This window comes from Asterias amurensis, chromosome 19 (assembly GCF_032118995.1).
Source record: "Asterias amurensis chromosome 19, ASM3211899v1".
Classification (NCBI taxonomy): Eukaryota; Metazoa; Echinodermata; class Asteroidea; order Forcipulatida; family Asteriidae; genus Asterias; species Asterias amurensis.
In genome coordinates this window covers 1,569,165-1,596,150 of record NC_092666.1, presented here as the reverse complement: position 1 = coordinate 1,596,150, position 26,986 = coordinate 1,569,165, and the positions used below count along the sequence as shown (strand labels likewise).

Genomic DNA, 26,986 nt, shown 5'->3' with positions numbered 1-26,986 from the left:
GAACTGGCAGTGACTGTGTATAGTTAAGTGACTTGCTCAAGAATGAATGCTAGTTTGACCATGAAGGCCGAGTTCCTTATTCACGGTTGAACTGTAGCCGAGTTCCTTATTCAGGGTATAACAGTCAAGCGAGCTCTCTGCTTTGTGTTCTTGAAGACCCATCAATGGTCCAGAGGAAGCAGCTAGCAGCCTGACTACGGTCATGACTATGGTCATGCATGAAATTATGTATAATCCTGAATGATCATTGCATGAGCAAAATATAGTGTTTAACAACTAGCATCAATTTTCTGCCATCAATTTGAGCTATTTCTTTGTCCTATAATCCTATAGAGGAGCGGGTTATTTGGGTGAAGGGGGTCTATCGAATGGAGCGAGGCAAATGATTTGTTGTACAGTGCCCATCCTCTCCGTATTTTCCCAAAGGACGTAAGGAAGTTGCATTAAACTTGGCACAAGTAATCATTCAACCAGATTATATCTATATAGAGAGGTTTGCGGTAACAACATGTAATAACTATCTTTAATGAGTTGGGGTGGTTCTGAAAAGAACCGTTGGTTTCAACTCGACGTTTCGATCAGTATGCTCTGATCGTCTTCTGGAGAAAGCTGGACTCTGATTCTGCATGCTGCTTAAGATTGTATCTGTTTACGTACAAATATTTTTTGTGAACAAACGTTTCCAGTTTGTGCCGATTTTTGTTGTTAACAAAATGAGTAGTTTCCCCATGAATTCCATAAGTCGTCCAAATGCAAATTCGTAAATTAGATTTTGTATTAATTTTGGTCCACTTGAAAACCGAAGTTCGCGCCAATTGTGGGGTTCTAAATTGCATACGAAATATACAACTGGAGCAAAATAATTCCTGGACATGACAGTGCTCGATGCTATGATTTTGAATCATATTTAAATAAATCGCAACATTGTTTTTGTTTTGTTTTTACTGTTTTTAGTTAATAAATCAATTAGTTTTGCGTTTCGTTTAGCATTTTTGTCTCTCGTGTCTACTTTTCGCCTCAATTAATATCCCATGCTTAGCCTTCCTCATTCACTAATTAAACACTATTGCTCCATCTTCCCACTATTGAACTTGCCCTTTGTGTTTCTAACTTCTTGTGGTCAAACCAGCCCCTTGTCTCTCAATTTAATTTCCCCTTGCTTTTTTGTGCGTGCTTTCTGACTCTCTCTCTCTATTCATTTATATCCACTCCACCGCTTATGTTACACGTTTAATTATACCTGTTAAAGTGTGTTGCATTGCGAAGCCTTCAATAAAGACTATGCTAGAGTTGAAACGTCAGGCCATTAACTATTTTTCGCAATTGAATTACATCTTAAATTTTTCATTTATATCCATTCGTCTCTTTAAATAGTTTTCCCCTTCTCCGTTTGTTCCTTGCTTCTTCCTTGGAGAAATTCGATATATTTTGATTTAATTTCCCGCACTTATAAAGTGACTGCGCTTATTACAGGCCATATTTAGCACGGGTTGTCACGGTAACGCGTTATAGTGTGACATTTCTAAAACAAATTGGACGAAGGGGTCTCTTAATAAAACGGAACGTTTGACAAATTACTTCGTAGTTTGTGTGTCATTAATTTTGTGACACGTATGTCGGGGCACGTCTGTACGAGAATAAAACTTACTCTATAGTTCACGATTGTTGAAAGAACAAATGTTTTGATTGTGTCGCTTGCACAACCATTATTCAATAGGGACTTAGATTAAAAGTTGCAAATAATGGAGTTGGGTTGGTTTGCTTGAAAGTATGGATTATGTTTATGGCATCTATATAAAGGTTTTGATTGGTTTAGAGCGCGTCACATGATATGTCTTACTTACATCTGGCCATCTGCATCCGTTATGTTATGTCGGCATACACAAACAAATAAAAACAGGGGGCCAATAACAGATCCCTGTAGCACTTAAAAAAAGACAAATGCACAACCTTGCAAAATCGGCGCCCATAAAACACCATAAAAACGGGAGCACGGGGAGAAAGTTCTGTGAAAATACTGAATCACTTGTATATTTACACTCGGTTGGAAAAGTTGGTATGACACTGTTCTTGAATTTCAATGATCGATACGAATCCCAACCGAGTAATGTTTGTGAGTTTTTCACAGAACTCCGGAAAGTACTGAATATACAGTGCTAACACACATCGGTATGAAAAGGGTAAACCAAAATTTATACAAACAGTTACTTGCTAAAAATGGCGTCCAGTAGACAAGTTGTGATTCACATTTCACAGTTCAGCCCGAGATCCCTTCGGCGTTTTATAATCTTGCCTCGCAACTCGCGACACTATCCCTTGAAGGGAAACACAAAAAAAAAACAAGGGCAGAGAAAATTCTACCAGACTTTAGTAGCACTCAGACAACGTCACAAGGGTACTCTAATTGGAAGTCTGGCTTCTTCGATGGCATTTACTGCTTATAGACTTGGCAATCCATCAGGTCTGGCAGTGAAGCTGTTTTTCTTATCAATTATTAAGAGACAAAATTAAATCAATTGAAGGTTGAGGACGACCAAACTCTGATAATGGAACATCGTTCGGATTATTGGAAACGGCATGATGTGATTTGAAGGGACATGAACTCGTATTAAATGTGTCGAACCTTCACCCAAAACCACGCTGTATTAAGGCATGTGGCTACCGGTCTGCAGCCAGAAGACCGAAACTATATCTTAGTTAATTACTCATTTAATTCTCAGCTGGAATCTTTAGTTGTTTTGTCACCAGACAGGCCTGATTGACATGGCATAACCCTTAATAGCATCTGAATAAAAAAAACACTTTCCGCAAAGGCTGGTCAGTAGTCGACAATGTGTGTATAAACTTGCTCCTAGCGTTCCAAAGTCTGCCATTGATCAACTCTCCTTTTTTTCTACCACCGTCTCAACTTTTTCCTTTTCACATTTTCTCCATTATAGGAGATCCTACATGGACCGCCAAATTGCCAAAACATTAAACCAAGTCAACAAAACCCAGCCGAGCTCAAACAACAGCATCAACAACCCATCAAGGGACGCTAAGGTTTGCATGGAGATTGCCACCGTATCCGGTGGGTCAGTCGGCATGCCGTCGGGGTCACTGAGCGTACCGGCTGGGTCACTGCGCAGGACGGCATCGGAGAGGATGGCGCCCTCTCGCAAGAACTCGTTCCTCGGGGACTGCAAATGCTATTGCCACTGTCCGTTATGCGGACAGATGGAAGTCAAGAATGGAAGTTCAACAACGGGCACAGCAACCACACAACTCTGACGATGACTGTTAATAATGAAATAGACCTTTTCGCGAATACCAAGATTTGGGCCAACTGTTGAATGACAAGCAAGCTGGTCTAGCTAGCGATCAAACGTGGTCGCTAGCTAGACCAGCATGCACCTCATGCCATGCATAAACTTTATGACATAAAGCGCGCATACCGAATAGTTTGCGAAATGGTCTGTGTTAGTGGTTCTATCTAATAGATACCAGCACAGCGCCCTCATTCGGCATCATGCGAGAGAGGAAACAAAAATGCCCAGCGCTTTTCTTTCATCTTTATCAACTTATTCAATGACAACATTTCATACTCTGTAGATTATTAAGAACAATATTTATATATTTTTATACAATATTTAGCTCGTTCTTGGTTAGTCAAAATCATTTTATTTCAAGTAACGCACTATAAATACTTACACCGTGCCTGTGAACTATAACTATTAAAAAAATGAGGAACAAAAAATAATGACAGATTAATGCCAAATTGTGCAATAACTATACAACGTGATGCAATATCTGAAGATGATTTGTATATGCTTGTTGTTAAAACTACAAAGACAGGAACAAATTGTTAGTTTTCACCCAATGGGAAAAACCCAATAGTAGAATATCGAGCAAAACAAGTTCTCAAAAGAACATAATCTAACTGGCAAGTAGACAAACACATGGTGTTACTGCAAACCAATATAATCCCATTTATTACTAAATTTCGGAGAAAAGTTGCAATCACTATACAAAGTTGAGCGCTTTGACGTAACAATAAGCCTTTTTAAACAATATTTCAACAAATTATGCAAATTTATTCGTAGCCGTTGTTGAAACAAAAACAAAACAGAAAAAAGAACTAACTTCTGTGATACAGAAGAAACAATTTCCCAACTATCCTTTTTTTTATAAAGCATCATCGTGAATCTTGACTCAAAACGTTCGTCGTGTTCCCTGTATACCAAAAAACAATGTGTCTTCAGTTGAGATAATGAAAAGGGGCCGGACTATTTCCCCAAGAGTCTAGGTTTTGAAACAACAACTTGTTGAAAACAATGTTGGTAAATCATGAATATTCTGGGCTAGGAACTTAACGGATTCTCTTTCTTTTATAAAATAAAATTTACTCTTTGTATCACTGTCAGCTCATTGAAAATATATAAATATGCTTTTCAATTTTTCTCATTTAAACTCATCTTAATTTTAAGACGTCTATCTGTCTTTACCGTTTCCAAAATTATTAAATATTTTAATGTAGATTTTCCCGGTCGATTTCGACTAAAACCCATTCATTATAACACCCGATACAAAGGTGACTATCTCCCAAAAAGGGGATAAGAACCGAATTGAAGGGTACTATAACGGTTTGAAAGTCGTGAATGTCCTTGCTCTATACCTAGTAATAAACACATCAAGTCTGTATTGATATTGCAACTTGAAAATTACTGTTCCGTTGAATTAGCATTCAACAGTCAAAAGGAGTAGTTAAATTTCACCAGTTAAACATTCAATAATGGTGAAAGCGTAGTCTTGATTGACTCTAAATTAAATAGAATGACTGACAGAAACTAATCTTAAAAATAATAACAAATATAATTATATCATATCCACAACAGCTTAAAACGAAACTTTTGTGTAGTATAGTTGAAAATTTGAAATTGAATATTATGTGTTTATTTAATTGAAGGAATTTTTGCTGAAATTGACCGGGAAAACCCAAAGGCCTATCTATATCATTTAACAATAAGTATTTTACAATTTTAAAACTAGCTTTTGGCTTACATCACGTTTTTGCTAAAACTTTTAAAATTTGATATTCCTGAGATGATGAAATTATATTGTAAACTCCCTTTCAAGTAGATATGACATCTTTGTTGCATATTCTCAATACTATTTATAACATTCCAATAAGTTCATAATAATGACTAATTGTATAATACACCTTTTGATTACAACTTCAAATAAAGAATTTTAAAAAGATTGCGTTGTATAAATGCTTCAACGGTGTACTGCATGTCCCAACTCCTGATTTGAAGAACTGTTGTTTCCGCTTTGAGTGGCTCAAAGCCAAGCTTTGTTTGCACACGACGTCATTGACCACCAGCAGTGCACACGCTTGAACTTTGCATTTCCATAAACAGAAATATGCAATGTCCGTTTATAGAGCCACCATGCCACTGCTTACTGTGAAGTAAAGATAGAAAGATCACTTGCAAACATTAGGTTCAGGAAACTGCGCTAAACATTGACAAAAACAGGTCAGTGGCTTGCCAGAAAAATCGAAATTTACGTCGCAAATTCAATTTCCTCTTGTCGCTTCGGAAAAAGCCAAAGAATAAAGGCTGATCTCGGCGGCTGATTCAAGCAGTTCCTATATTCGAAGGTGAAACCTGGTAAGAATAGTCTATACCGTACGATAATTGTTAACATTTATTTTTGTCTACTGAGATCTAGGGATGCTATTTTTGTCAAAAGGGCAACAAATTAAATTGAGTTCAAAGCTATACGTGTCGAAATTGACTTTTGTTGTCTAACCTAGGCCCGTTGCGGCTGGAGATTATGCCCACACATACGGCAAACTGTGCACAAACTACTTCTGCAAGCGCCCATTTGTTAAAATATCCTCCTTCAGCCCACGATTGGCAACGGAATCTCTGGGGACAGATTTCCTTGAGACACGGAAATTCGTGTCCAACCCAGAAATAGTTCAGACTGACGTATAATCCGTGTTAATTTTTTTTTAAATAATATAGTTCCGGGTCGATCTGCCCAATTAAATGGTCAGGCCTCCTGGTGCCAAAACCCTAATCATTAATTCTAAAATCCAGGAGTTTGAAGAATGTGCACGAACATTACTAATTAAACTGTCAGCATGAAACAGTCGCGGTTCTTCGTGCTCTTGCTCGTTCATCGTTTGTTTATCAGTGTGTTGTCACGAGCAACCGGTGGCAGATGCTTCTCTCCCCATGGTATGTATCATTAAACATGCATCACAACATGCATCACAAACAAATACAACTATCGCACAGAGATATATACTGGCTATCAGCCGCGTGCGTGCAGTGTAAACGTTCCCGCCTAAAAAAAATATATAAAACTGCCGTGATCCCGAGAATATAGCAACAGTGGCATGCAGGCGTTGTATCAACCCCACCATATATATATACAGCACCAGACGAGTGGTACGACAATAAGATCGGCACATCATTTTACAGCATTGTGTCAATATTTACCAACCTTTCCGTTTTGATTATTTCTACCTCGTCTGAGAGACACAAGTCCGGCATTTTAGAAGATGCGCATTAAGAAGATGCTTTGAAATACATATATATAAACCGGCAGGGGATTGGATGGTTATAAAGGTATCGCACGCAATGAACCAATAGCAGATGTGGTTACTAGGACTGTTTTCAAGAGGAGACACTCAACGGTCGTCTGTGCTAGCTGGAGAAAAAAGGCGCGAAGCCACACAGCAACGATGTTATCGTCTGCTCTGACTAATGGATATTGTCAATGAACAACTGACACCTTTTGGAACGAGTGCTACATACGAACGGGTACGTCGTCAAGAAATCTATACGACAAAATGTGGATACATAAAGAAATGCCGAGGACAATAAGGAACATAGCTATGAAGGTTGCAGGTTTCTGACTGTCAAATTTCCATCAAGTGTGAAAAGGGAAGAACAAGTTTCTGACAAGTGCGAAAAGGCAAGAACATTCAATTTTTGCGAGGAATGGAATGACTATCACTGATGGAGACATCATTCAGTGCTGATAATTGTATTGTATGCCCAGTGCATTGGGCCTAAATCTGGAAGCCATGGTTCTTTTTTTATGACTCCGTCTCGATCATAATCAGATATACAGATAATAGAAATCCATTGTATAGATTGATGGAGGGTTTACTGAAGCTGCACTAAAGTGCTATACAATAACAGTGGTTGAACATGGTTTTAGGTGCTCCAAATAATTATACTTTGGCGAATGATTGTTCAGCCCATAACGTAAGCATACGAATATCACCTTCAGTTGCTTAAATGAAGCTTCTACCTGTTTGCACATGGAACAGTCAAGAATGTGTAATTTGTCTGGGAATGTATTGGAATGTTTTATTTGTATTAGACTACATATCCATAGTGTACGGCTGTTTCATTACGTCACGTACTTGGTGCGGTAGAAATTGAGATGGAGGAAGGTCGTTCGAAGAGACCAGCCTCGGCGGTCTCTGAGAGATCGGGTCCGTTTTCTCGTACGCCATTTACGGGTTCACGTCACCGTACATTGTCACACAGTACAACCGGTTCAGAGCAGCTGCACACCCATCAAGCCGCTACCGTATCTTGCCCGGTGACGTTGGTGGGTGGCCGCGCTGCTTCAGCCGGCGTAGCTGTGGGTCAAAAGAAGCCACGGTCCATACTACAGCTGAAGAACCTCAACCAACATGAAGTTGACGCGCTAGTGTACGGGAAGACGGTTAAGAAACCGCCACTCCAGAGGGCGCAATCCTTTCCGTGTCACGCATCCGGGAATGTTAACGATCAGGCTATGCAAATGAGAGACACGATGCGCGAACTACGAGAGTGTCGATACCTAAGGACCAATTACGAAGGACCGAACGAGGCCGACAGCCAATGAAAGTTGTAAACAAAAATGACATCATTAAAAGGTTTTATTTAAGGGGCTGTCCAGCTGCACTCGTTTTTTGCAATAAGTTAGCTGGAGCAGACATAAAGGTTAAATAATTGTACTAAATGTTGAGCCTTGGAATGTGCATGCTATCTCATGTGTGCTGCCACCGAGCGGCCTAGAAAGTCTTACACCGAAATACATGAAGCGGATTGCCCTAGTCTGAGCATCTGACGTCACACTTCCTTCGAGGCTCGTGAATAACGCAAGATTCCAGTCAGACCGGATGTCCGAATCCTTACATGTTACAAATGCACCTCCTCGCATTCATTTCACACGGAGATTCGCAGTTAATCCGCATGTACATGCACACATACATATTCATGTATTACACACTGATTAAAACACCCCTACATGACGTACACAACATTATGCACACGTATGTCGCATGCAGACGGTCGAAAGTGCAACATTGACACTACATAACCTCGGACCTATTATAACACAGATATGGAAAGTTTACGTTACATCACCTTTATCCAATGATATGATTGGACCTGTAAGACTAAAGTGTTTGTCTTTATTCTCGGTCTACGTACAATATATCGGGTGTGCATACATGTCATAAGAAGTTCATTTCTATAAGGTGTTGTGTTTTACTCTGATGCATTTTGGCATCTTGCTCTAGCTAGCGACACTACCGGAAGAATGTTCCCGAAAGAGTTTTTTAATTAATGAATCGTCGACTACACCATGCTTGACATACATTGGTGTGTGGTAGACATACTGTCAATACAAAACGGTTAACGCGATTTATTTACCAAAGCACATTCGCGACAACAGAGTCTGTGAATTCTGCAATCTTTTGTTTTGTTTTCTTATTCCTTTGAAAATATTATTTATAAAAGATGTTTACACCATTGAGACAAACGTACTCGATCAGCTTTTAACATTTGCATAATTATTTATTAGAATTAAAATATTTTTATTGCATGATTTGTAATTAATTGCTCACACAAAAGTGCCAATATAATTATTTTTCCCTGTACAAAAAAATACTGTGAACAGAAATCTCCAAACATTAAATACACTGTAGATTGACGCAATAACAAAGGTTATATTCATAAGCACAGTATTAAAATTAGTACAACATCTATACAATAAACAATATACAAGTTGATATTTTGCAATGTGCATTAATAGCTGTATGTATTGGTTCCAACTAATGCAAGTCGAGTTGGAGACTTTGCAATGCTAGGTGACAGCAGACATTTCAAGGTAACTTTTTAATGAATGTTTACATTAATCTGGGCACGCACATAACGAAGACATACGATTTACCTGGTAAGTCTGCTGCCACCTAGCGTCACAAAAATCTCATACAGCGTAGAAGCTGACCAAATTAGGATCAAATTAGCCCGAATAGGGGTCATGATTAAGCGTTTGGCGTCAAGTTATGTAATTTTGGGTTAGTAACGATATTAGGACTGCTATTTTTCAACACTATTGTTTTAAAACTGATCCTTTTTAGGTCAAAAAAGGATCTGTTTTGGGGGTCAAACTTGCCGGTCTGGTGTTCTTGCTTAGGCGTTAGGGGACAAACTGAACAGCCTTTGCTCAGGTATATAAATAATATTTGAAACTTTGCATGGCGATAACCTGACCCACTTTACCTTACTGGTAAACTGTTCCTTTGTGGGGCAAAGTGACCCGTTTAGGGCCGCACTCGTTATTTATTCCAGGAAAATGATCAGTTTAGGTGCAAACTGAACAACATTTTCGGACAAAAAAGTGTTTGAAAGTTGCATGGTTGCAAATCAAAATGTTGGTGGCAAACTTACTATTTTGGGGGGAATTACCAGTTTTTGAGTCCAAATTTGCCCGTAGAGGATAATGTTGACCAAGAGGTGGCTATACAACTTGCGATTGACTGTCATTTTCGGTGAAAAAATACAAAAAAACAAAACGCTTGTGTGCACACAGGGTGCCAGACTACACTGACCGAAAATGACGTCCAACAAACGCGTGACCAAATGCATCTATTCTCAAAGTCACACCTTACTCATTGGCGACACAGCTCTGTGTTGACCCATGCGGAGGGAACAGTATTGCATGATAATATCGCTTGGTAATATCAAAAATAAACGTATTCAAAATCAGTGCCGGATATTCATAAGAATTATATTAAGCCGTAATAAATAAAATTTTAAAAAATCATAACATTATCAATCTCCTTAAACAAATATTATTTAGAATGAGTTATATAGGCGTGAAGTCAATAATAGTAAACAAAAGGGACATGGGTTACTATAGGTCCACCAATAAAATGTGCATTGTTGTTTTTGTTCGTGTCGCTCGCCGTTTTCGTTGTTGTCGTAGGTGTTTTCGTCGTCGTCATCATCGCCTTCGTCGTCGTTTTCGTTTTCGTTGTCATTGTCGTCGTTGTCGTTATTGACAAGGACGTCGTCGTCGTTGTCGTTGTCGTCGTCGTCCTTGTCGTTGTTGTTGTTGGCAGGTCATGATTCGTATTTTCGCGAAAACGCCAAGTGGCAAGTCTAGTGATTCCCCATACAGTAATGCAATTCATTATTAGTACGAAACTATTACCCTTTTAGGTCCTGAAGCTTGCTGAAAATGTAAACTGACCAATGTTTGGTACACAAATTTGTTGCACAAATTTTGTGTTTTTCGGCACATTCATTTATTTGTCACTTCGTGAAATTGCTTCAAAAATTGAACAGTGTTGTATAGTTATAACCAGCCCCCATTTGAAGAATCAAATAGTTTCGTTCTATTCTAATACCACACCTCAACACCCGTCTGTCTGCCTGGGTTTTTCTTGGTCAGTCTGGTAGACCTGTGAAAGTTCAACTGATCAACCAACATTTCAGAAAGTGTACATTCCTTGCCTGTTTACAATTTAATTCTTTCCCGGTACGAACACCCGCTCTGGGCACATCGGGTACGGTTTCGGTTCTTGCTTAAGACCAAAAGCAAAATCTTTAGGCATCTCTTCCCCTACCACTGGCCCACTGACCATCCCCGGAACAACCTGGCTACGGGCACCAGGAATACAGCCAGACGGCCCCCGGTGCTCCTGGACAGTGTGTGCATAGTGGGTGTTGATTTCGTCGGTGGAGTGGCCGCAATGTTCGCAGACGTAGATTTTACCTCGTCGCTCCTTGAAAGCAAACTTGAGGTCTATGTTGTGTATCTTCTTCTGGTGGATCTCCAAGGAGCAACGTTGAGTGAATCCTCGGAAACACCGATCACACTTGAACGGTCGCACACCTTAGAAATAAGAAACAAACGGGCCATTTTTAGTGCGCATGCACATTAAACAAATCATACTAATATGTAACTATACTAGGGATGTAAAAGTTAATCCAAGTTATTGTAATTATTGAAGTCATTCTTTTACCTGTGTGTGTTCAAATGTGTCGTTGGACATCATTGATTTAACCGTTTGTGTTTGAATGTGTTGTTAGAGGTTAAACCTGATGTGTGATCGAATGTGTCGTTCAAGGTCATTTGTTTTACCTATGTGTGTCCAAATGTGTCGTTTGAGGTTACATTGTACTTGGTGTTACCTGTGTGTGTTCGAATGTGTCGTTTGAGGTCATTGGTTTTACATGTGTGTGTTCGAATGTGTCGTTCAAGGTCATTGGTTTTACCTGTGTGTGTTCGAATGTGTCGTTTGAGGTCATTGGTTTTACCTGTGTGTGTTCGAATGTGTCGTTTGAGGTCATTGGTTTTACCTGTATGTGTCCGAATGTGTCGTTTGAGGTCAAACTTGTCGGTAAACTGCTTAGTGCAAAAACAGCAGCAATGTCGCTTTGAGCTGTCCGTGCTGTAGTTTGGAGATCTACGTTTACAGGCCATCAACTGCTGGCTGAAGAAGTTGCCAGTATTGTACCCACTCTCCAGGGTCTGCCGAAGAAGGGAGTCTATTGGTAGGTGTCTTTCATTGGGAAGCCGGGATCTAAAGGGAATATTGTTGGTTGATAAAACAAAACCCAAACATCATAGGTATGAGCTGAGCTACAATATTGCTAGGTTTTGTTTTGATACTGAACACTGTGATCTAACACTTTTAACAGTGAAATACAAATCCGAATGTTTTCAGTTAAAGTCTCTGTTTGAAGTACAAAAGCGAAGAGTGTGTTTTCCCTTAAATCGATCCCAAACTTGTCAAGATAAAACAAATATAAGTATTAGAATGTACATTCTTGTCACAATTGATAGAAGCTTTTTATTATGCATCTAAAAGCACTTATATTAGTGCAAGAAGGCTGTTTTCTTTCGTTATTCTTATGCAAATTCGATGATCAAATTTAGTCCAAATTTTCACAGGTTAGTTGTGCTTATCTTGGGAGACACCAAGTGAGAACAATGGTCTTAAACGTGTAACGATGGTTAAAGACAGGGGACTGGTCTAATACGAGCCTTGTGGTAATCAAAGAAAGGACTGCGGAATTCACAATAAAGCGCCACCAAGAGTTTATCACAATGTTCTCAAACAGCTCACAGCAAGTTACCAAGTTGTTATGTTACTAATTCATTTGATTAAATAACACTGTCATGACAATGAACTTAAATTAGTCAAATAGAATACGTCTATAATATAGCAAGCTGGTTTCCAACTTTCAGAAAATGTCACAATAACTCACGGTTCATTGGCATTATGGACTCCTGGCTGGTAGTCTGACTGCATCTGGTGTAATGGGGCGATAGATCGTAGGTGTAAGGTTCCTTCTAGAGCGCCCTCTTCGTCCTGTGATACAAATTATGTACACATCCGGCCATTAATAGTGGCAGGCAGGTTTGTGAATTAATTATAATTCAAAGTACTAGTAAAATTTGTATCAAATGATGGAGCCTTTCCTGCGTTCACAATTCATCAAAGATGGCGGTCAATGACGTCATGTGTAATCAATCTGTTGTCAAAATCTTTTTGTTTTCTATTGACTAAGTTACCTTTTCCATGCTTGAATGGCGCTGCTGTCGAACGCCAGTCGACAACCCCACCTGCCGCTTCGGCTCATTGAGACCTGATGCGTTCTGACGGTATGCCGATGGAACATGCAGATCCAACGGTTCAACGTCCTCGCTAACGTTGGTGGCGCTATCGGGTCGAAGGTCATTTCTTGATCTGCAACTAAGATTGAGAGGTTCAATGGCGTCGTCGATGAGGCTATTGCAGGATCGGTGGTCATCAAAGGTCACAACATGGAGATCAAGTGACCCACTTAAGTCTTCCTCACCTATAGAAGCGCCGAGGTGTTGATTATCGGTGGGAGACTTCAAACCTGCTGGGATAAAGTAAAGCAATCAGATGTCGATGAAGACCTTCAAAATAATGATGGTCTCGCTGGACAAACAAGTATGTTTGGCTCCTGTTAGTTTCCTATTGCAGATATTCCGTCATAAGTCTCTTGGCAAGTCACTTTCACTCCACACTCTACCAACAGATTCCGCTAATCGTCTGGCACGAAAGACCCCTTCACTAAAAGGTGATACACCGTTTATCTCTATGAGCAAGTACTCTGTCAGTATCTCGGCAGAGGCTCCTGATGTACTCTCTCGATCTCTTGATATGGGCCCATATTTAAAATCATGCTTAGTTTTGTACACACCGGGAAGAGTCGGCTTGCGGTCATCAAACGACACTACCCGTCTTGTCGAACACAAAATAAACCACAGATCTCTTGCTTCAGCTGCTAACAAATTCTTCTTTTTTGCCGCTTCTAAACTTTGGAATAGTCTCCCCCCAACTCTGCGCTCTGCTGACACTTCATATTTTCAAGAAGCATCTGAAATCACACCTGTTCCCACAATGATTGTTTTACTATTTGGTTCAACTTGCATTTTGTCTCTTCGTTTATTTGTTTCTCTGTTTCATCACAACCGCTGTGGTCTTGGTGAAATGGAGGTATATAAAACATTGTGTATGTATGAATGTTTGTATGTATGTATGTTTATTTGTATGATCTAACCAGTCCTGTGAAAGAATGTATCATCTCTAGGAGAAGGCAACGGCCGTTGGTCTCATTGCAAAGACCCTCTTGGAAAGACTATTGATACGGTCACCCCGCGTAGGCTGTTCTAGGTACATTTCTGACAAGGACTATTTTAAATACTACTAACTTTCCATCGATAAACCTTTCGTTCTGAAAGATCTTACCTTTTAGATTCCATGTCGGGTCACAGGTGGCTATATTAGGCACCGATGTGGAACTCCTTAACGGGTTCCGGACTAGGAAGGATCTCGGCATTTCTGTAGAGTAAAGTAAATATGTTTTAACTGTAGTGAGGGAGTAACTCCAGAAGTTCCGAACTCTAGGAAGGTTCCAATGGGTATTTGGCTCCTCAATAAGCCAAAAGGTTCGATTGGCAGTGGACATGCCTGGCAATGGTAGGGGTACCTGCGAGGGTAGAGGTTGGTATTGTGTATGAAAAGCCATTTGGAGAGCTTAGGGTGCCCAGGGCTGTACTTTCGGGAGCAGAGAAGGGAATATCATTCGCCCAATGACCAGGGTGCAGTTCATAGAGCTGCTAATAATGTATGCTAGGCACAACAATTTGCTTAGCATGAATATTTTGCCTGATAGAAACAGGATTGCAAACCAAATGTCCACGTTTTTTTTCAGGATAAGCAAACCAGTTAAATACCAGAACAAGCAATAATATGCAACAAATGGAAATTTAGTTGATTATAATCCTTTTTTTAGCGCATACGGACGGTCTTTCAGATGGCTTAACTTTATCAAAAAAGTTAAGATTTGTGTATAGGTCTACATGTCCGAATTGGTGGCTACATCTACAGCTACAGATAGGTTTCCGTGTCATTATGTGGTTGGTTTTGGCTTCAGGCTCCGTACGCAGAGCACACGCAAAATGTAAAAACAACTGCGGGGCCAAGCTAACCTGGGCCTTATTTCGAGCCGAATCCTTGGTTTGCGAAAAGGGCCTATGAGAAGCCATAAAATGAAAAGCAAAGATAGGTTGTAACATTGTTACACATTACTAACCAACACACATTGAATTGTTCAAAGCAATCACTCATGCGTTCATCTTTTTGTCAACTGAAAGTTGTGCAGAGAAGTTGAACTTTGTCACATGATTATATTGTTAACACGATAGTGTTTTGCCAAAAATCAGTCATCCTAGCCATAGCCAAACTACGTATACACGAAATCATGTGTGCAAGCAAACGTCATTGAATGGATGAGTGGATGAGGGGGAAGTGCGGGCTTTTTACTGCGTATGGAAACTATTAAGTTCCTTCTAAGTGCCAAAAAATAGTTAATGGCCTGACGTTTCAACCATAGAAGAGTCTTTCTCGAAGGCTAAATGACAACACAACAAAAATGAAAAGGTAAGTGAGTGAAACATAAGCAGTGAAGTGGAAATACAAGGGGGTTAGAAAGCATGCAGAAAAACACAAGGGGTAAACAATTAATAGGGGGACAAAAGGGGGGGGGGTGAAGTGAAGGACTGGCTGACCACAAGATGATGGAAACACAAAGGACAATATTAAGGGTGGGAAGAGGTTGGGAAAAGGTAATTAGTGAATGGGGCGCAGGCTAAAATGGGGATATCTGTGGGGGAAAAGGAGACGATTAGCAAATGAATTTTTGCTAATATTAGCCAAGGAAACCTACTTTGTTATTTCTTGTATCAAACACAATAAAATTAAATAAAACAATACACATACGATAACAAAGACACCAATTGATGACACATGTGTCACGTGATTTGAACATGGTGATTCAGAACCACTGCATACTAACTACAATGAGTCAAACTCCTAAAAGTTACCTGGAAATTATTTTGTATGCATACATTTCAGCATCGTATTGGTGATGATCAAACTCGTTGTATGACTATGGTCCTAGGCGCGGCAACAGCAGTTCATTCTATACCCAACTAAAAAGTGAGGGATTTGTGAGTGCCACCAAATTGCCCATTCGGCTTTCATGTATAAGCAAGTAGTATACCGGGGTAAAGAAGCAACCTAAATATTGAGCATTGATTGAATTGGTATGAAGTTATGTGGTAGGCATACTATAGCTGATGTACGTAAGCATTTGTAGCTACACCAGCTCATTTGCATAACATTAAGCATCATGCTAAATATCGATGATCACATTGCTTTACCCTCAGGACATTAATTTATCGGATTCAGCTCACCAGAAATATGTTATAAAGTCTTGTTCCCCCACTTTTACCCCAAAATGCCCATAACATTATTTTGTTTCTTCAAAAACCTTACGTGTACTAGTCTAACATTTGTGTTGTCCTTCGGATGGGACGTTTAACCCTAAATCTCGTGTACTGGGATTGGTATGCGTGCATGTAAAATAACCCACAAAACTTATCGTGGAATAAAAGGCCGTCCAACCCGGTGGCTCCTGCTCATTATAGCAAGCGCCGTTGTTTACAGGTTTCCTAAATACATTTAATGAGCTTGAGTGGTTAAGTTAAGTCATGCGCATCCTTGGTCCCAATACCACAAATATTTTTTTTTTTTTTTTATTTATTTATTTATTTTATTTTCTCTCGATGTGGAGTTATACTACTCCGTTTATTCAACAACAATTATCGGCAACAACATACATCAATACAACAAGCTCCAATACATACTGCTATTATATAACAGATTAAATGAGCTACGGGCTCACATAATAAATCCACCAACAAAACTCACTCTTCTGTTTTTAAAGTTACTTAAAGTCTTCATGGTTTGCGATTTTTGTCTTGTTGATGGCTGATGTGGTTTAACCAAAATCAGAATTTAAATTATCAGCAGTGACGCACCCATGATTTATTATTTTTTGGGGTGGGCCATATTTTCCCCAAATATTTCTTTCGAAGATTGTAAAACAAAAAATAAAAACAAATCAAACAAACAAATTGAGCACCTTGGAGGGCTGGGATCAATCCCCTGGACTCATCGCCCCCCCCCCCCCCCCACCCCTTCGGGTGCAACACTGTGATTATTAGTGATCCCAGTTAGAGATCACATCAAAGTTGAGATGGAGAAGCTGCCTGCCTTTCTTCAGTAGATCATCACAAACTTATGCAGTCTTGCTTTTAACCCCCTGTGATGAATCTTGAACAACAAATGCATAATAACTTTCTGACAAATCCTCAAGAACAATTTGTTTACCATGCTGCAACTCTGACTTCAGGGCCCGTTTTGGTAGAGCTGTTCAGCAGCAGATTTTGTGCTTATTGTGCACTTTCCATTTCATAGCGCCGCAAATCGTATAGCACACGAAAAGGCATGCTAACCTTCCGATGAAGTCAGAGTTGCAGCATGGTGACATTTTTTTTACCATCTTGGAAAGAATTTTGTTTGGGAAATATGCCCCCCCCCCCCCCTCAACCCACAACCCAAACTAAATCCTGGGTGCGTCACTGCTGGTATCTTAAAGTATGATTCTTGTTAGACCACATCAGCCCTCAACATAAACAAATCCCAAACATTTACAGTTTTAGTAACTTTGGAAAGTTTTTTATTATTCTTTATTTATAAAGTAAAGTTTATAAATTGACTAATTTGTAACCTAACAACTATACAAAAATAGTCTTAAAGTTGTAAATCTTGAAGAGCCCAGTTGTTTCTTAGTGGATTCTGATAGAGGACGACATGCTATATCAAGTGATTTTCATTTCGTTGATTTTTGGAATGATGCGTTATTTCAAAAACTGGGTCAAAGGTCACGATAACATATTAAAGATTACAGTAACCTACATTTCTGAAAATTTATTTTTAACAATAGAATTGATTTGAGCATGCAATTCTCATCATTTTGATACCAAATTTGCATGTATGTGATAAAAATTGACATGTTTATGACATATTTTTACCAAAAAGGTGGTATTTTACCTTAAAAAATGTCAGATTTTAGTGGTTTCTGCCCTGACCACATGGAAAGTCGGATCGGGCTAAAAATTGGTGTGCATTAATTGCTCATTAGGACCTACAAGCACAGCAATTTTTATCAAAATCGGAAGACATGAGGTAAAAAAGTGTGTTGGTCTGACATGGAATGACCCTTATAAGCAAACAAGTGTGCGCTTAGTAAAATTAGACTACCGGCTAAGACTAATTGTTATGATAAGTAAACAACAGCTAAATTCCAGTCACAAGCAATATGAAATTGGCCCCGGTATCCGCACTTGGTGTTTTCAAGAAATGCATAAAATACACATATCTGTGAACACTAGGATCCATTGGTCATCTAAGCTGCCAGAGAATAGTGACAGAAAAACACCTGTCGCACAACTTTGTGTGTTATCAGATGCCTACAAAAGGCTTATTTAGATATAAGTATTTGAGTGAGAAATTACATCTTTCTCAAGAACTACATTACTTCAGAAGGAGCCGTTTATAGCATAGCCTTGATCAAGGCTGTTGACGTACTGTTCCCCGGCCCGGTTCGCTGCACACGCATGCAGTGCATACACAAATGTACATTACCATACATTGTACAGCGAGAACAGTATAGCGTAGTCGTGAGTACGGTCGTGTCTTTCTACTTTCAACCTCGCACACGTGGCTCTAAGTACCCATGTACCTTAAGTGTACCGTATACAGATGGTACATGTACATGTACAGTATGTATGTGTGTACATACGCTGTATACGTATTATATGCACTGTGTTATGTATGGGGGTGCGCTGGCGGAATTCAGTGATGGGGACTGGGATTTTGCAGATCGCGGCTGGCTGTAGCGCCTTGATCAAGGCTATTTATAGCAATGTTTTATATTATAATCAACAGCTCCCCATTGGTCGTTACCAAAGTCAGTTTGTATGCTTACTAACAAGTATTCTGAGTAAATATCAATGTGGCATCAACAGACATCTAGGCCTATAACAATCATTATTACACTACAACAAGATGCGAGTTTTAAAGGTACTTGACACCATTGGTGTTTACTCAAAATAATTGATAGCATAAACAAAAACTTACGTTTGTATAAACGAGCAATGTAGAAAAGTATTGAACCTGCTCCCTCTGAAAAACGTAAGTTTTGAAAAAGGGCTAATTTCTCAATCTAAAACATTAAAATACTTCAGCTGAAGCCCTTTATTATGCATCTGAAAGCACGCAAAATAATGTTGTTTTTTTCCTTTGCAACTTCGATGACAAATTTTGCGCGAATTGTCCACTTGTTTGTTATGTTATGCATTTGTTGTGGTACACCAAATGAGAATACTGGTATTTGTTTAGGATTTCACAAACAGTTAAAGACAGTGTACACTATTGGTATTTGTCAAAGAGCAGTCTTCTCACTTGGTGTATCTCAACATATGCATAAAATAACAAACCTGTAAAAATTTGAGCTCGATCGGTCGTCGGAGTTGCGAGATCTATGAAAGAAAAAACACCCTTGTCACACGAAGTTGTGTGCTTTCAAATGCTTGATTTCGAGACCTCAAGTTCTAAACTTGAGGTCTCGAAATCAAATTCGTGGAAAATTACTTCTTTCTCCAAAACTAGGTCACTTCAGAGGGAGCTGTTTCTCACAAGGTTTTATACCATCAGTCTCTCCCCATTACTCATTTCCAAGTAAGGTTTTATGCCAATAAATATTTTGAGTAATTACCGATAGTGTCCACAGCATTTAAAGGAACACGTTGCCTTGGATCGGACGAGTTGGTCAAAACAAAAGCGTTTGTAACCGTTTTTTATAAAATGCATATGGTTGGAAAGATGTTTTAAAAGTAGAATACAATGATCCACACAAGTTTGCCTCGAAATTGCGTGGTTTTCCTTCTACTGTGCGAACTAACATGGTCGGCCATTTATGGGAGTCAAAATGTTGACCCCCATAAATGGCCGACGTGTTAGTCGACGAGGTAAAAGAAAAACCACGCAATTTCGAGGCATGTTTGTGTGGATCATTGTATTCTACTTTTACAACATCTTTCTACCCATATGCATTTTATAAAAAACGGTTACAAACGCTTTTCAAAGACCAACTCGACCGATTCAAGGCAACGTGTTCCTTTAAGACTGGTGTTATATAGAGTTAGGACGAGTTACGTGTCTTTATTAGCAAAAAGTTTTTAATATGTTACAGGACTAGTTCTCAGTTAGAACTCTAGTCATAACTCGTTGTGACATCGACCCCAGTACCTTAAGTAGTGATACTATAATAGTAAGAAATTTAGGCATATAGACGTAAACACTTACCTAGATTGTAAGAGAACAGCCACAACTAACAGAAGTTTCACGCATAGAGTATTGAACCATAATAACACAGCGAAAGTCTGATTGGGTGTTCCTACCCGTCCTGCACCCCGCCACGTACCCCGTTATATGATGCTCGATTGTCGCTTCATTCCATCCTTGCTTTGTCCCTGCATCAGTAACCAGTTATACTAAATATCAGTTCCATTTAAAAAAAAAATACTATTATGTGCTCACAAATCCATGAAGGTTTTCCAAGGGCTGAAAAGGATAATATCTACCAAAAGAAACAACTTTTGTGATCGTTCAACCTGAACGTTCATATTGGTGTCATTTTAACAGTGTTGGTCCCGCTACAATGCCCCCCTGCTAGTTTATTCACTGATAGTTTGGAGTTAAGGATAACTTTTGTTAACAGTCCGCCACCCGCATATCTCTTTGGATGACTTCTGACAAATCCTTTAAAGGCACTGGACTCTATTGATAATTACTCAAAATATTGTTTATCATAAAAACATACTTTGTAAAGAGCAATGGAGGGCTGTTGATAGTATACAATATTGTGAGCTCGAGTCCCTCTGAAGTAACATAGTTTTTAGAAAAAGAATTGAATTTGAGACCTCCCTCATGGTTTTGAATTCAAGCATCTGAAAGCACACAACTTATGCGACAGGGGTGTTTTTTCTTCCATTATTCTCTCGCAACTTCGACGACCAATTGAGTCAAAATGTTTTTGTTATTTCCTGCATTTGTTGAGATACACCAAGTGAGAAGACCGGTCTTTGACAACTACCAATGGTGTCCAGTACCTTTAACGTATAGCAAGGTCATCTGACTGAAACGGCTAATGCCATTGTGATATTTTTTTTTTTTTTTTTTTTTTTTTTTTTGGGGGGGGGGGGAGCCTCCCACGAAAACAGAGATATTCATGCACAACAAAAATGTTGGTGTATTATTTATGGACCCCACTCGGATTTGACATTTCAACTGAGAGTAAAACGTTACATTTTGGCTACACGGTGTTCTTACGTTGATATAGGGAACGTAAACCTGTGGCTTTTTTTAAACGTTTAATTTTTTAAATCCTAATTGTATCTACAATAAAACCAAATGTGAAAGTTTCATTTCAAAAGGTGATTGCGTGTTTGAGATATTGCCGAAAATATGAATCGGTTATGCAAGAGTTATAATAATCCGCAAGTGGAGTACGAGCACACAGAATCCAAATTCGACTCAAATGGCTTGGATTAAAAAAGGGTGTATCTGTCCATATTATGCTATCGAATGCTGTTGTACTTCTTACCAAGTCAATTGTTATTGTGCCTAATTTAAAGAGTGACTACCAAATATGTATACCGCATGTTTCTTTACAAACGTTTTAATTTTTAGCAACTGTGCAACCAGGTTTGTTTTCGTGCACACGTTTCGTTTTTGTCGTACAATAATATATAAATACGCTGCACTGGAAACAACAGCAAGAGGGTATTTAATTTGGGAAGTAGTTTATACACTTTCTCATTTCTCAGGGAAGTTTGAAATATCTTCTAAAACTTTCCCAATTCTCGTTGGATTCTGAAATTTAAGTGTTCCACGTATAGGATGATGATGACTATAGCAAGCTAGTCGAAACGTCGAGACCAATACTAATAACACACCCCTAGACAGTGACGTTAACAACGAGAAATCCCCTCGATCAAGACAAAGTAGTAGTCCAAGCCGATGTTCTACCTTCCGCCCAGGTATAAGTTAATAAGCAGGACAGTTCTTTTTAGAAGAAGTCTCCAAACTTTCGAAATATATTCAGCGGTAGTAGAATAAAAAGATACTTTGCTGTCGTGCAAAGTATATTTTAAACACATTGTGTTAACGCACGCATTACTAAAACCTTTACTCTTGGGGAAAAGTGTGGAAACTATCGAATTTTTCGTGGAATTTAGGAATCCTACATGTTTCCTTTCATTTATCTCTCCTGTTTCCAATTGTCAAACAATTTTTTGCTCACTCAACAAACAATTCCAAAACGAATTAACTTTAGAATCAGTACTAAAACTATCCCAGTTTTCGTGGGCATTGAGAATTACTCCATGCTCCATGTACCTTCTAATTAATCATGGAAGTTTTCAATCTCTCTTGAATATTTTCCAATTGTGATGGAATATTGGCTTACTCCACAAACCATACCAAAACGAGTGAACTTCAGAATCACGACAACCATCACCAATCTCTTGGGGAAAGTGTAAAGTAAGTTCTCGATCACCATAATATCAACTATTTTATTTGGTTCATTTAATATTGTATGTTTCTCTGTGTCGCTTTTGTGTCGGTCCTATTGAACCGAGCTTCGAACCAGTACGGGTCACAATAATTGAAAACCCATTGTGGCACGAACAATAAATAAAGTCAAAGTCGAAAATGAGTTATGGTAACCTTACAGTGGACACAAGAACTATAATTTGACTATTTCTGTATAAATTACAGGCAGCGACGAAACTAGGGTCAGATTTTGTAGGCGTCTCAAGGGGGTGAACCACCTTTTAAGGAGAAACTTCTAGCCAATTAAAACTGGAGTTTATGGCGCAACGATCTAACAGATATTTTATTATACCCAACTCATTGCCAGAAAACCATAGACCCTATCCGGCCAAAGCTACGTTCTAGCCAGACCAAACTCGTGTTGTTCAGAACGAGTTCGGATGTTTTGAGAACTGTTTTGATGTGACTCAGCCTGAAGGGTGTCGTGGCCGAGCGGATAAGAGCACCGATCAAGCTCTTGCAACAGAGTGTGGGTTCGAATCCCGGTCGGGAAACTTGTGTTCCTCGAGCAAGATTTGCTGCTCTCCACCCAGGGGTGAGGGCAGTGATGGTTCTTGCGATTGATTTAGCTTAGTGCGTTACATAATTTGGCAGCACAGGCAGTAGAATCCCAAGGGAGCTGAGATGGTTTAAGGAATGATTCAAGGCCCTGCAGTGACCAGGGGTTATAATGTTGGAAGCGCTTTTAGACGCTCTTCGTGTGTGAAAAAGCGCGATATAAAAACTGTTTATTACTACTAATTTTTCATAACAGTCCTCTTGGGGAGTTTCTGGAGGTGGTTGCCTGTTAATTATACTGTATCGCGTGTCAGTAATGACCCTGACACGGGCACAACACACACAGATCACGACAACAAACGGACAGGGTCCGACAAATTGAACTCACCCTCTATGTTGATATAAAGCAAGGTTTTCACTTCAATAAAAACAAGTCATGTCTTCTGCGTTTATTCATCGAGACTGTAAACAAGTCCATACAATTGAATAGCAAGTTCAACTGTTTCGCTGGGCACTCTAACCATCACTCGTTGTCGATTTGGTCTGTTAAGTTTTAGCAACGGCGGTCCACCCATCCATGGAGTGTCCCGTCCTGGTTTGATATTCAGCGGCACGACCATGGTGACCTGGGCCCAGTTTTAAAAAGCTGCTAAAGCATAGAATGCTAAGCAAAAATTAATGGGGCACCAGCCACAACAATGCAAACTCAGTTTCTGCTGAGCGAAACTATTCTGTGCTTAGCAAACGTTGTGCTAACAGGCTTGATTAAATCGGCCCTTTGTGATGTGACCCGTCCTGGTTTGGTGTTCAGCAGCACGATCCTGGTGACCTGGACCCAATATTTTATTCAGCTGTTAAAACAGAAAAAAATGCTTGACGATTTTGTTTGCTCATACACAAGAGCGGGCACCAGCCACAACAATGCAAACTCAATGTAAGTTGGCTGGTGACCTGTATCTTCTAAGCAATTATATTCTGTGCTTAGCAAGTTTTTGCGGCTTACAGGCTTCATGAAATTGACCACTTTGACCAATGTCACATAGCTGCTTCAGCACAAAAAGTAGCTAAGTACAACTTTAATTATGCTTACCAAAGTAAGGTTTATACCAGCCAAACTTCATGTGGCTGATTTATATTCTGATCATTTTCGCTTAGCGGACAGTATTGTATTAAGCCACTATTTTCTGCTGATATAGCGGGTCTTTGAAATTGGGCCCGGATTCTTCGGATGGTTCATTAACAAGGAAATAGAATAGCTGTTGCAAACTTCTTACCAACCAAAAGGATCCATATAAATCTATGAGTATGTACATGTATCACAACATATGGGTTTAGGGCTATATGTACATATGTACATGGTTTCATCAAAACGTAGCAGTGCATTGTCGGAAGAGGGGTATCGGAATGGGTGTTTGAACATAGGGGTATGGGAATGTATGAGTGTCTGGTTATGGGGTTTTTAGAACATAGGGGAGTAAAAACAAAGGGGGTGTCGGAACATAGCGGTGAAGGAACATGTTATGATGTTGAAACGTAGGAGTGTCGGAATATAGGTGTGTGTGGTAATGTATGGGTGTCGGATTATAGGGTTGTTGGAACAATAGGGCTATGGGAACATGGGGTTGTGGGAACATAGGGGTGTCGGAATGAAGGGGTGTCGGGACATAGGGGTGTCGGAACATGGGGGTGCTGCAATTAGAACTAAGGGTATGGGAAAGTATGAGTGTCTTATAGCATGTGGTGTGGGACACATGGGGCTCGGAATAGGGGTGTAACATAATGGGTGTTTGAACACAGGTGTGTTGGAACATATAGAGTTTAGGGGTGTTGGAACATGGGTGTCAGAACATAGGAGTGTCGGAACAGTGGAGTGTGGAAACTATTATGGGTGTCAGCAAGGGTGTGGGAACATAGTGGTGTTTATATAGGGGTGCATAGCGTTTGGGAACATAGGTGTATGAACAGTGGGAGCATGGGGGTTGAGGGAAAGGGGTATACATGAGTGTATAGCCACCACAAGAGTCAACGTTATGGTTGTACTTTATTGTGCATTTTGACATTGATGCACGAAGAGTGACAATGCATGTACTGTACATCAATTGACGCACTAATGAGCACACGGTAAACATCATTGACTTCGTCTGACTAGTCTGGCTTGCTTTGTACTCAGTCAGGATTAATATTATATACAATGTATTGAATTGCATTGGCCTTCAACCTGCCGTGACACTGATGTTTATGGTAATCAGTTGTAGGTAGAAATCCAAGCAGCTTGCTTGTGTGAAGAGGACAGCTCAACCGATGTCACCGTGGTTCAGTGGTTAGACTGCATGACAGTACAAGGCTGGGGTTTGAATCCCCCAAGCTTATCGCTGATTTAACAACGACTAGACATAGCATAGCGACTTGTTACTGAATCATAATTATATTGTTTTGTGCAATTCATAATGATAGTCATTAAACTAATGTTGTAAATGAAAGATTGGCTGTTGCCAGCTTGGTGTTTATATCCCCTTCTGGGAGTTTGCCGAGTTCCCTTTATGGGGAAATCATCTAAATAAGAACAGCAAAAATACAAAAACCTAAATCTTTGAAATTGAACATATTTATTGTAAAGCTTAATTGAATTACTGTTGGTTTATGTGCTCAGTAGGCACAACCAGTACAGCGAACGACATTATAATATGAACTAGCATTGGCTGGCGACGTTGTTTCTGGCGCCCGGTAGAGGGCGCCACAACTGTGGCTCTGGCGGACTGTGCAAGTCTACGAATCTGGATCATAATAAGTCAAAATGTTCGGTTGATACAGTATCTCTTCTCGAGTAATTTGTGTTGCGTTTGGTGACTGTGTTAACAAAATTAACGATGCCAATTGAGAATAAGGCCCTTTTCGAATCGACGGCTTTTTAGCTTAGGATTCGGATTCAGGCCTCGTTCTCTCGTCTGAAGCCCCGAGAGCGCGTATGCAATGCACGCGCATTGTCAAAAAAACTGCGGGGACAAGCTAGCCTGAGCCGAATCTCAGAGCTGAAGCCGTGGTTTCGAAAAGGGCCTATATTTGAACGGAAAGTGAGAACAACTTTACAAAAAATATCAGCGATCACACAAATTTATTGCAGCGGAGGTTTTTGTATTGTTTATTTGTACCAAAGAGGCGTCATAACTTGACGGAATTCAAACAAGAAAATGTTTTCTCAAAAATGTACATGCATTCAATATGTTTGACTTTTTTTACCAAATTGTTTTTTATGACGTATATTCAAATTTTGTTGAGAAGTAAACAACAATAAAGGTATTTAATTGCACAAGATGAACTCATTTACATGTATAAACACTAAATCTATAACAGCAACACAACAACAACAACATCATTCTAAAGTTAATCGACCTAACAAAAAGTGGATGGAAGTCACCATTTCAAAATGTATTAATGTGCGGAAGAATAAGTTAATAATGTATCATAATAATTATGGTTGGCATTTTAATGAAAAAAAAAATTCCTTTTAATTTAAACAGAGTGTAGACAAATTACATGACTACTAACAGAAGGGATTGTAAGAACAAAACATGTCTCCACAGGGATGCATAATATTTGAATACGCTTTGGGTAAGCATACCGAAGACTTTGGAACACATTAAGTCCACCCAAGACATGGTTTTAAACATTGTGTGGACTAACACACGTCCACACAATGCTATGTTTTTGTTTTACACTGTTTAAGAACACGAGTAGTCCATAAAGTGGAATGTTCACAGAGTGACTGAAACAAATAAGGTATTGTGTTGGAGTTAAATTGCATTTAACGATCTCAATTTATTTCAAAAAGCTCAATCGCTTAAAGGAATTACATGTACATCATAATAAACTATAGAAACGTTACAAACAGTGAGTGGCACAGATATAATAGCAACTGAAAATAATTTGTTTTTGTGTAGAAACTACCAGTGCATAACGAACAAGTCTTCTAATAACCACCAACAAAAGGTGCGGACACGAAAGGTACTTCTAAAATGCAACACCAATCACAACTTACAAGCACAATACTACATAACAATAACTGTTTAACAATATATTTAA

General features: G+C 39.3%; 2 protein-coding genes across 3 annotated transcripts in view; one reads left to right on the top strand and one right to left on the bottom strand.

The window, feature by feature from the left end:
- Window positions 1-5,266, top strand: part of LOC139951417 (uncharacterized) — a 52,033-nt gene extending 46,767 nt beyond the window's left edge. Inside the window, exon 3 of the mRNA XM_071950302.1 lies at window positions 2,940-5,266. Within this exon, the coding sequence (XP_071806403.1) occupies window positions 2,940-3,270 (331 nt within the window). The 3' untranslated portion in view covers window positions 3,271-5,266. The remainder of the gene's footprint in view (window positions 1-2,939) is intronic.
- Window positions 5,267-10,410: 5,144 nt separating this feature from the next.
- Window positions 10,411-20,213, bottom strand: LOC139951607 (uncharacterized). 2 transcript variants are annotated; one of them, XM_071950575.1, is made up of 6 exons: window positions 20,099-20,213; window positions 14,072-14,164; window positions 12,865-13,196; window positions 12,558-12,661; window positions 11,646-11,869; window positions 10,411-11,178 (listed from the first exon to the last, which is right to left on the bottom strand). In XM_071950575.1, the coding sequence occupies exons 2-6, from the start codon at window positions 14,160-14,162 to the stop codon at window positions 10,808-10,810; spliced, it is 1,122 nt and encodes a 373-aa protein (XP_071806676.1). In that variant the 5' UTR covers window positions 14,163-14,164; window positions 20,099-20,213; the 3' UTR covers window positions 10,411-10,807. The 2 variants fall into 2 exon arrangements, with proteins under 2 accessions (XP_071806676.1, XP_071806675.1); XM_071950574.1 differs by lacking the exon at window positions 20,099-20,213 and adding an exon at window positions 15,709-15,786 and having other exon boundaries at window positions 12,865-13,199.
- Between the last annotated feature and the right edge of the window lie 6,773 nt (window positions 20,214-26,986).

What these genes read in the sequence shown, in the direction of transcription:
- LOC139951607 (XM_071950574.1), bottom strand. Translation starts at nt 14,162, where the DNA reads ATGCCGAGATCCTTCCTAGTCCGGAACCCGTTAAGGAGTTCCACATCG. An exon ending in CCCGACATGGAATCTAAAAG is followed by an intron (nt 13,200 to 14,071) that starts GTAAGATCTTTC and finishes ACTTTATCCCAG; the next exon opens with CAGGTTTGAAGTCTCCCACC. An exon ending in GTCCATAATGCCAATGAACC is followed by an intron (nt 11,870 to 12,557) that starts GTGAGTTATTGT and finishes TATTCCCTTTAG; the next exon opens with ATCCCGGCTTCCCAATGAAA.